The sequence below is a fragment of the Aplysia californica genome, unplaced genomic scaffold (assembly GCF_000002075.1).
Source record: "Aplysia californica isolate F4 #8 unplaced genomic scaffold, AplCal3.0 scaffold00269, whole genome shotgun sequence".
In the NCBI taxonomy this organism is placed as follows: domain Eukaryota; kingdom Metazoa; phylum Mollusca; class Gastropoda; order Aplysiida; family Aplysiidae; genus Aplysia; species Aplysia californica.
In genome coordinates this window covers 307,870-317,998 of record NW_004797539.1, presented here as the reverse complement: position 1 = coordinate 317,998, position 10,129 = coordinate 307,870, and the positions used below count along the sequence as shown (strand labels likewise).

Genomic DNA, 10,129 nt, shown 5'->3' with positions numbered 1-10,129 from the left:
CCCCCCAACCCCCCCAAAAAAAACAACAACAACAAACAACCCTCTTCCAGGTCTCAAACCCCGCTCTTCCCCACGTTGTGTAAGTGCATATGTGTATGTGTATGTGTATCTGTGTGTGTGTGTGTGTGTATGTTTGTTTGTACTTGTGTGTGCGTCTGTGTGTGTGTCTGTGTGTTTGTGTGTCTGTGTGTTTGCGTGTGTGCTTGTATATCTGTTATTCAATCTGTCTGCTCTTTTTTCATGCTAGGAACACTCATACTTACACATTCAAACACACGCACGCATGCTGTGTAAACAAATTTCAGATAATAATATTTCCCCATATAACACACAAGCCCATAGTGTTAGGAGTATTTCAAATTTTGCGTATTACTTTCTTTATTCCATCGCGCAGGTAAGTAAAACTATCATCGGCTTGACCGAAATGACAAAAGGATCAAACGAGATTCTCAAACCAAACAAAAGGGTGACATATCACATAAATCATGGCTCTCTTCTGGCCTTTCTTCTTTATCAGCGTGGTCGATAGAAGGCTTGCATAGCAATGACGCACATTACAACCATAGGGCTGGGTAGAGTTTCATTCTAGCATATAATATTATAATATTGGGCAAAGTCATATTAATATGTCATAAACTGGAAAAATCATAGAATAAACTTTAGGATACTTCCCTATTGTTGAAAATGCGTCACTATCAGGAATACACATTCATTTTAGTGGATAGTGTTATGTCATCCCCCCCCCCCCATTTTTTCGGTCAGTTGAACAGTTTACAAAAGTTATAGATATTAACTACATTCTACGGTAGGGCCTATATGTTCACCATGCGATTTCCCATCAGAGTAGAATGTAACGGCGATCTTAAATTCAAAACACCAAATTGTTCCCAGAGCACAAGGTCACCCTCGGAATTTTGGACAATGAACCACGAGTCGGAAACGCCTTCATCATGGCGTCGGCAGGCTCAGATTTCATCTTGGAATGGTACGAGAACTACACCGATTATAAAAACACCAATCGATTCTGGAATTCTCTAAAGGTAGGCTATTGATATCGGGTGTGCATGTTGTCTATAAATACACTGCATGGGCCCCAAAGCGTCTGACGTTTCACCCCGTAGGTTTGGTGTTTAAAAAATATCGGAGTCTTTAGTCTCGTGATTGTCAACCTTTTTACAGCCAGTGATCACTTTTGCCACCTTTATAACATTTTCGTACTGCGCATCTATATCATGTATATGTGCATTTCCGAATGGGACATTTAAATCATCAAATAATACCTGTCACTACCCGGACAATCCCCAGGCCCTCCAAAATTATCTAGTGGCCGACTAGAAGATATTGTTCTCTTTGGCAATCACTGCGTTGGTCAGTCTTTCCAAGTCAACCTCTGAACTGTCCTAAACAGGAGCAGTGACAGATTAGCATACCCCCTTCGACGTTGAAATGTCTTTACCGTTAACTTCCTTCCCTCACCATCGCTTTTCAGGTTTTTAAAACAAATTGCCTACACCATGCTGTCATTGATTTGGTCAACTGGCCATGACTTGAACTAAAAAAGCCAAATAAAAATTACCTTTAATTAGTAAAGAATGTATTTGATACAACTTCTCCCATCACCGGTAAAGTAACATTTGAATACATACTCTCGCACTGGTAAGGAACAAAGGGTACTTAACACGAACACGCACGTACAAATACGTCCACACACATATATACAAACACCTGCACACTTGTGCACCTACAAACACGCACAAACACACACACACACACACACACACACACACACACACACACACACACACACACACACACACACACACAAAACAAAACAAACGGGTGTACATGCACGAGCACACACAAACAACACACTAGTTTTAGAAGCGACCACTCCTGGATAATGGTACCGCCCACAAGACCTGTAGATCTATGTCAAGAGTGAAATAATATCATACAACAATGATTTTGTAGAATTGCGATGTGTAAACTATAAAAGAAGAGGCAGGCTACGCAAAAGATGGATTGAGTGAATCAAGGGACCCTTGGAACTAAAAACATCCCCATTGAAAGAGCGCAGAGTTGTCCTACCAAAGAAAACTGCATCTTCCCGTGACGCTTAACGGCAACAGAGGATAAAAAAGTAAAAGTATTTAGTTACGTTGGAAACCCCAGCTATAAAATTACAATCTTCCTCGAAATTTAAAGTACGATGAAGGTACGCCTAGATCTTTCTCTTACTTAGGAGATGTCAGTGGACAATACCCTTTGTTTCTGAAATTGGCATTCTTTTATGTTAGGGATGGGAAAGGACCAGTGGTAATTTATTGTAGATATTACCCCATTCAACTGTGTACGTCCTGTGTTTAGTTGAAGCCAAGTTGTGACAGCTTTGTTTGTCACCTTCGAGATTGCTGGTTTTAAAAAGATATAGCATATTATTAAAATTTTGTCTCTCTCGACAACCTTTGCTGACTCTTTGCTTTCTTCTCGCTCTTCTCCTCTCTATACCCCCCCCCCCCTACACACACACCTGACGAGCTTACGTCTGTGTGTCTGTGTGTGTGTATATATATATATATATATATATATATATATATATATATATATATATATGTGTGTGTGTGTGTGTGTGTGTGTGTGTGTGTGTGTGTGTGTGTGTTTAATATAAATGTGTTTTTTTCCCACACTTTAGGGCACGGATATAATCGTTTAAACGTGTATCACCTGATTACCTTCACTTTTGAAAATGATAACTTACGAGCCTTGGAAAATTGGTTGGCGGGAAATCAGGGACTAATTTAAAGATTATTGTTACTTTTTTCAGTTAAAAATGTCAAAAACACCTGCAAACAACACTTGCGGACACTTTAGTATTAATGTGTATTCCTGATGGAACAGAAATGACGTTTAAGCTTTGCTCTTTTGGAACCTTTCACACACTACTCGACACTAGACCAATATGCAGGTTATAAAAGCAGCACAAGGTCTCTCGACAGCAGAAAATAATAATATTATTATCATCCTCGGAAGGACATCAATAACCAAACCCTCATTTGATATCAAACTTCCGGGTTCCACTTATTGGTCAATACTTGGTCATACCTTAACGATAGTAAGCAAGTTTCAACGAAGCTATGCCTATGTCCCTATGGTCATGAACCAGGAACTTGTACTGGGGTTGCATTTCATAAATAGACTGATCATTTCCTGCCCGACACTTGAATAAACCTGACCGCGGCCTAACATCCTGTTGTGATCTATTTGCAGAGAGCTACCATATTGTCTCTTGTTATAATGTTGAGCTATCTCCCCCCCCCCCCCCCCGCAATAAATAAATAAACAATTTTTAAAAATGAAAAAAGAAAGAAAAAATTTCCATTGTGTCTAGATTCCGGGGAAAATCTGGCTGAAGAATGCTTCTCGTGTTCATATGGAATCTGAGAGGCTGTATCACCCAAGCTGGTACCAGGCCATGAAATTGTTCAGCCCACACACCGGGTAAGTCGTAATTATTTTAATTGTAATTGCATATTATACATTTTAACCCTTCTTTCAACACTCTAAAGCTATTTGAAAGGTCACTGTCCAAATCCCCCACCCCTCACATCGATAGGTTGGAGCGAAGTGGAGTATACGAAAAAATGATTCCATTTTGTTTTGAGATGGCACCTTAGATGTTGCATTTCATCTACGTTCAAAAGTTATCGATACTTATAGTAAATGTAGCATTCGAATTTTAAAAAAGCATCAACGCCACCAAAATGATAAGTGACCAGAAATATTGTTCAAACTAACGTCATAAATGCAAGGACAGAGTTATGAATCTCAGCTGCTTTCGCATTACCGAGAGACCCTGTCCCAGTTATGTCACGTGTTATTGTGTGCCTGTCCGAGGCCTCTGACGTAGACAACAGGGTTGTAAGGGTCCGGGGAACACAGGTGAAAACTGGCAAGGAGAGGTCATCAATTAGGTCAAGCGACAAATTATACAAGATGCTGTTTAACTTCGTTCATAGTACTTGTGGTGACGTCATTACTGGACGAAAGGTTGAAAAGTCACAGCGGGTCGAGTTGTACATAGTATTGTCAGTGTCGCAAGCTATCCACATTAGGGTACTTTTTACACTACAGGCAAAAAGCTAGTTTTTCTTGTCTTGTCCATATCAGGAATCATGATAAAAATTGTAAGCATTGACCATAGCATAAACTGCATTTAGATGTTTTTGAAAGGTGCATCTTTGATAGACCGTTGGGATGTTGTAAAATTCGAAATTTCTCAAAATGTGGCTTTCTCTTCTAAAAAATTTGACCTTAGAGGATGGCATGCGACAGAGACGAAATGAAATTTAGATAATAAAAGGCATGTCTCAAAATAAACAGGAAAAGTGCCATGTTTAAATATCTGTCTAATGTTTTTCATTTTTTTGTAAAACATTTTTAGTAGTTCAGGAAATTTTCAACTTGGGTATGCATTAAAATGAACAAAAATAATGGTTGCAGCAATCTTTCTACATCACAACAAAATGGCAACCGTTATACAGAATTAGTCAAAAGAATCGCTTTCTTCACGCAAAAGCCAATGATCCCACTGACATTAATACAGATTTGAAAGTATTCAATGTGAGAATGTTCTAAGAAAGTCAAAAGTCTATCACATGTGCAATTTATTAAAAGAAGGGCATTCAAATTTCCCCGATGAGCAAATTAGAGGCTGTCATCGGTCTGCCAACTTAGAAAACATTGCTGAACGCTTCAAAAAACTAATTCGTAATGACAGGAGGCTCAAAATTCGTGACAGGCTGCTAGGTAGATACATGTATTTATATAGGCTTACTGTGTGTGTCTATATGTATGCATGTATGTAGTATGTAAGCGTGCGTGCGTGCGTGCGTTCATGCGTGTGTGCGTGCGTGCGTGCATGTATGTGTGCGCATGTACCTGTGTACGTGTGTGTGCGTGTGTGCGTGCGTGTGTGCGTGCGTGTATGTGTGTGAGCGTATGTGAGTTTACATGCGTGTCTCCAAAATGAGACTGTCTGTCACTGGAAACCACAAAATACAATTTTTGTTGGAGGGTTCAGGTTTTCCTTTCGTCTCAACAGGGTCACATTTCCACTTCCAGGCATTTGTCCAAGTCCGTTGTTTTTCAGAAACAAAAATTGCGAACGTAGGAGGCACTGCCTACATGTTACCTAGCAACAAGGTGTAGTAGAAAAGATGTCGTTCAGGAATGCGACGGAAGAGATAGTTAATAGTGATAGTCAACATACGCTAGGGGCTTGCAATGAATAATTTATATGCTCAAAAGTCTCAGCGGCACTGTGGTATTACCCTTTCGTGGCCATGATTCGGTGTAATGATATCGGTATGCTGGCTTGAACATAATAATTGGCTCTACTTTGTTACTGGAGTCGGGTTCGCGTGTAGTTTTAACAGTTTGACGAGTTATTTCTATGTGTACATGTACTTGAAATTCTTTTCTTATTGGTACATGTCACATTATTTCCGCTTTAGAAATTAACGTGTTTCAGCTGCAAAAACTGGTTTAAGAATGCCAGTGTTATACTATTTTCAAGCTATAACCTCCACTGTTTTCAATAGTTTCTTAATATTACACAAAGTGGATACCATAGAAGGAATATCATTAAAAGGGCAGGGCGGGAAGGGAATGGGATGTGAGGTTACATATGAGGATTGTTACTTTTTATCTCACGATGCCTCCCGTCATGTGGACCCGTTGCACAGATCAAAACTTTAGTTTTGCGGAAACATGGTGTTTGCCGCAGGAATGGATTAAGTCTTACACCATGAGGACTTTATAATTGTAATCACAAGAAATCTGAGGTTTTGATTATCTTGTGAAGTATAATTAAACATTCGAATGCCGAATTTCAATAGACAGTCCACAGCAAGCGAGATGAAATCACCAAAAGATAGAAGTAGGTCTACATGTATTTTCACAAATGGGAAACTAAAATATACCCAGAAAATGACCCAATGCAGTGTAGACCGTTCGAAAATCAGGGGGAAAAGTTTGTTTTCCGATTATTTATCCAATATAATGCCAAAAATCCCCCCCCCCTTCCCCATCCTTCCCACCCGCCTCTTATCCCCCCCCTCCTCCTCCTCCTCCTCCTCCTCCTCCTCCTCCTCCTCCTCATCATCATCATCATCATTATCATCATCATCATCAGTTGGTTAACAATATCAACAGCTTCCCATGGAAAGAGAACTACGCCATGCATGTGTGGACGAACCAGAACAGATATCCCGTACCGAAATCCCCTCGTGACATCCAGACAGCAAACACACTGGTGGCGAAAGTGTTCCGCTATGTCCTCTATGGAGATCCCAAACCACGGAGTAATGCTTCTCGTACGGACGATAAACGCCCCTTCTCTTTTGAGGGACAGAGGCTAAGAGGGGGTGAGGATGATGATGATGATGATGATGGTGATAGTGATGATGAAGACGATGATGGTGTTGATATCGACGATGATGTTGATGACGACAACGACGATGAGGATGATAATGACGATTTTGCTGGTGATGATGATGATACTGATGATGATGACGACGAAGAAAACGACGACGATGATGATGATGATGATGATGACAAACACGACGACGGCGATCTCTGATTATTAAAAAATTACTTATCTGAGCTCGGCATCAATGTAAGTGTAGATTCTTGCAAAGTGTGAAATAGCTTATGTTTAGGAAAGCTTTATTAATATTAACAGCATGCATTGTAAGGGATGTACATATACGTAACTTTTAAGACAGTGTCAATAAATTGGGCATCAATACCATTATTATTGACAGCAGTGGGAAGGACAGTAGATCTTGTTCTTCTTGACAGTTTTGTTATGTTACTCTCTCATTGTCATAATTATTGTAATAAAACGTTGTTTTGGCTGAGAACGACGACAGGTTGCTTTGTGAACTATTTACTTTTTTTTCTTTTTGTTTGGTCTTTTCTTTTGCAGTTGACCTGTTTTTTTCCCCTCAGAACCAAGCCTTATGCATATTCAAGACAAATGGAATGTGAAGGAGGTGAATCACATTCATGTGTGTTTGAGAGGGTGTTTATGAGGTACACACGCATGTAAACACACACGTAAATACGCTCATAAACACCCACATAAACACGCGCACACATACATACACAACAAGCAAACACTCACACACATATTTATGAGAATACAAAGGACGAAAGAGAAAAGGGGGGAGAGAGAGAGAGAGAGAGAGAGAGAGAGAGAGAGAGAGAGAGAGAGAGAGAGAGAGAGAGAGAGAGAGAGAGAGAGAGAGAGAAAGGGGGGGGGGTCAAACAGACAAATAATTATAACCAGATTCCAACCCCCTACCCCTGCCCTTGCCATAAAACCTCTCCACTAAAACAAGTTTTGTATTAGAACAGAATGACATCAGAATATACATTTTCATAGACTGCCTACTGTGGCGTCGTGGCCTACCGGACTCGTAATCGTGAGGTTGCATGTTCGGGGATTCGAGCTGAGGGCTCGACGTTGTGTCCTTATGAAAGACACTTTACACAAATTTTCCTCACTTTACCCAAGTGGGATGGGTACCCGGCCATAGACAGCGAAAGATATTGTCAGTATGTTAGTGTCTAGCGCCTATAAATGGCTTCTTGCACTGTATGCTTGCCAAGAAGTTGAAATTGTTTCAGAATGCTGTCAGGTTTGCTGGGGTAATACATGTAGTATAGATGTGAAACCCATAGAGCTTGCTGTTGAGCAGGGATTTGCGCTATACAAATGCTATCTATTATTTTTATTATTATTACCTTATGTCTGTAAAGCTTGAACACAAGAAAAAAATAAAACAAAACAACAACAACCCAAATTAGACTGGGTTTTTTTCTTTCACGTATTGGGTGTCAATATTTTGTTGATAAGCAGCTCAAACAGGTCGCCGGATTATCGTGCTTTTGACAAGAAAAATGGTCTATCCTCACCTTTGATCAGAACAGACTCTTCACTTCAAAGAAATAAAGCTCTGTTAGATCAGTGAGTCAGATATGTGTAATGGCCAGCTTTCAAAGTAATTAAAAAGGGTTTCTCTCGAAATTATAATCACATTTGTTTTTCATAGTGACAGTTTTTCAGGAACAAACAATATTCGATTTCCTAAAAATGTCTCTAAGTGGGGTTATACCATTCTTACTCTCAGGATCACATAACCGGGAATAGTATATTGAAGTTATTAAACATTTCTTTAAAAAGGCGGCGGTCTTTACAGATTGTCTCTACTTTTCCAACTGAGGGTTACAAGCTCGGTGGTGTCGATAGCCTTGGGATTAGGCAAACAGACTCGTAATCGTGAAACTGCGGGTTTTGGGGTTCGAGCCTCAGCCTCAGCCTCAGCTCATCCGACGTTGTGTCCTTGGGAAAGGCTCTTTACACGAATTTCCCACTTGGCTCCGTCCTTTCGGAGATGGGTGTTTAACTCGGAGGTCCCGCCTCTTAGACAACCAAACAGTGTTGATAAGGGCGTTAAACCTATACCATTTCACCTTTTTTTTTTTTTTTGCTACCAGCTCCCACTTTTCTCCAGTCAGAAGAGCCTTCTGTGCAGGTGGTTGAGACACACTACTGCAAAATCAATTGAAATGGAAATCTCTGCTATTTCTGTCTGTTCCATTTCTGTTTTCTAGCTCTATATATAGTTACCGTTGTGCTGATGTGCTTCTCTTTACCTGAAACCCCTGTAAAATTTTAGGACCTCTTCGAGGTTCAAATTGCAAATCTTTAATCGTCCTAGTTTATAGCCATGAAATTGTCTAACCCATATCCCCCCCTCCCTCAAATACTACACACCTTATTTTTGGCCATGGAATAAGCTACGAACTATAATAAGAATATACCTGTACTTTCCAACGGACCCCCCCCCCCCCTTCCATCTCATCTCCCCCCAACAGACAAACAAACAAACAACAAACAAACAAACAACAAGTAAACAAGCAAAACAAATAAACAAACAAACAAATAAACAAACAAGTTAGCAAAACAAACGAAACACACAAATACACATACAAACATACACACACACACACACACACACACACACACACACACACACACACACACACACACAGTGCGTGCACACACACAGTTGTCCATATTAACCATGTACTTTCGTGCAAGACTGTATTCTCGCTAGTGTCAGCTAAGAAGAGTATTCACAGAGTGCTGTAAATCTCCTGAAACATTTACAGATTTTGTCCTACTGACTTACATATGTATAAAGTTTTGCGCCAAGTGCGTCTTACCCTTCCACAGACTTTCGCTATCTTTTGGACTTGTTCGCCTTTCTCCTTCTTAGTCAATACTCTTTTGTCCTTATGTGCAGTATGCTTACAAACTGTTCGAATATGTGTAAGTTGAATTTTACTTTATTTTGATTTAATCTTCTTACATTAGCCTAACCTTTTCATGACTGAAACGAACACTTCTCAGGTTAAAATTTTGAAAAGTCGACCTTGTGCACAAATAGATGCTTCCCTCGGTTATTTTTGAGTGTTCAGCTATTTTAGGTAAAACTTTATTCAAAGAACCTTTACTAAATGTTTGTGACAAGAAAGAATTTATACCAAAATGTACTCTTTTCTTAGCATATAAGGGGTTCAAAAACGAATTGGGTCAACTGCCAACACTTCTAGAAATGCTAATACTAATGTACACAGACTTATATAGAACTGTTAGGAAAGTCCGTCCTCGGTAAATAACGGCCATAAATGTTTTTTAGCAATGACTTTCCACTCCTCCAAAACTGTACTTTAATGATTTCCCATAACACCAAATGGCGTTCAATAAATTTTCGTCAATTGATCTCGCTGATCGAAATATTCGCTAGTCTCGCAGGGATCCCGATCGGCAAACAAACCGCGTTAAGACCTTATCTATTGGCATCCATTCTCAATACAGGAATCCTTTCAGAACACAGACAGACAAGGACAAGGGGCAGATCGCTCAGCCCACAGAGCAAACAAAAGACCCAACCGCTGTGACTCCCCTCACATGACCTGCCCATGTCGATCCACTTTCATATCCCGGTTACCTTCCAGCGAATAGGAGCAACGTTGGAACCTCCCCCCCCCCCCCCCC

At 40.1% G+C, this 10,129-nt stretch overlaps 1 protein-coding gene across 1 annotated transcript in view; it reads left to right on the top strand.

Moving 5' to 3' along the window:
• The window catches only part of LOC101852251, an 11,032-nt gene extending 4,095 nt beyond the window's left edge, over positions 1 to 6,937 (top strand). Inside the window, exons 3-5 of the mRNA XM_005101039.3 lie at positions 892 to 1,040; positions 3,389 to 3,498; positions 6,214 to 6,937. Of these exons, the coding sequence (XP_005101096.1) occupies positions 892 to 1,040; positions 3,389 to 3,498; positions 6,214 to 6,640 (686 nt within the window). The 3' untranslated portion in view covers positions 6,641 to 6,937. The remainder of the gene's footprint in view (positions 1 to 891; positions 1,041 to 3,388; positions 3,499 to 6,213) is intronic.
• The last annotated feature ends 3,192 nt before the right edge of the window (positions 6,938 to 10,129 follow it).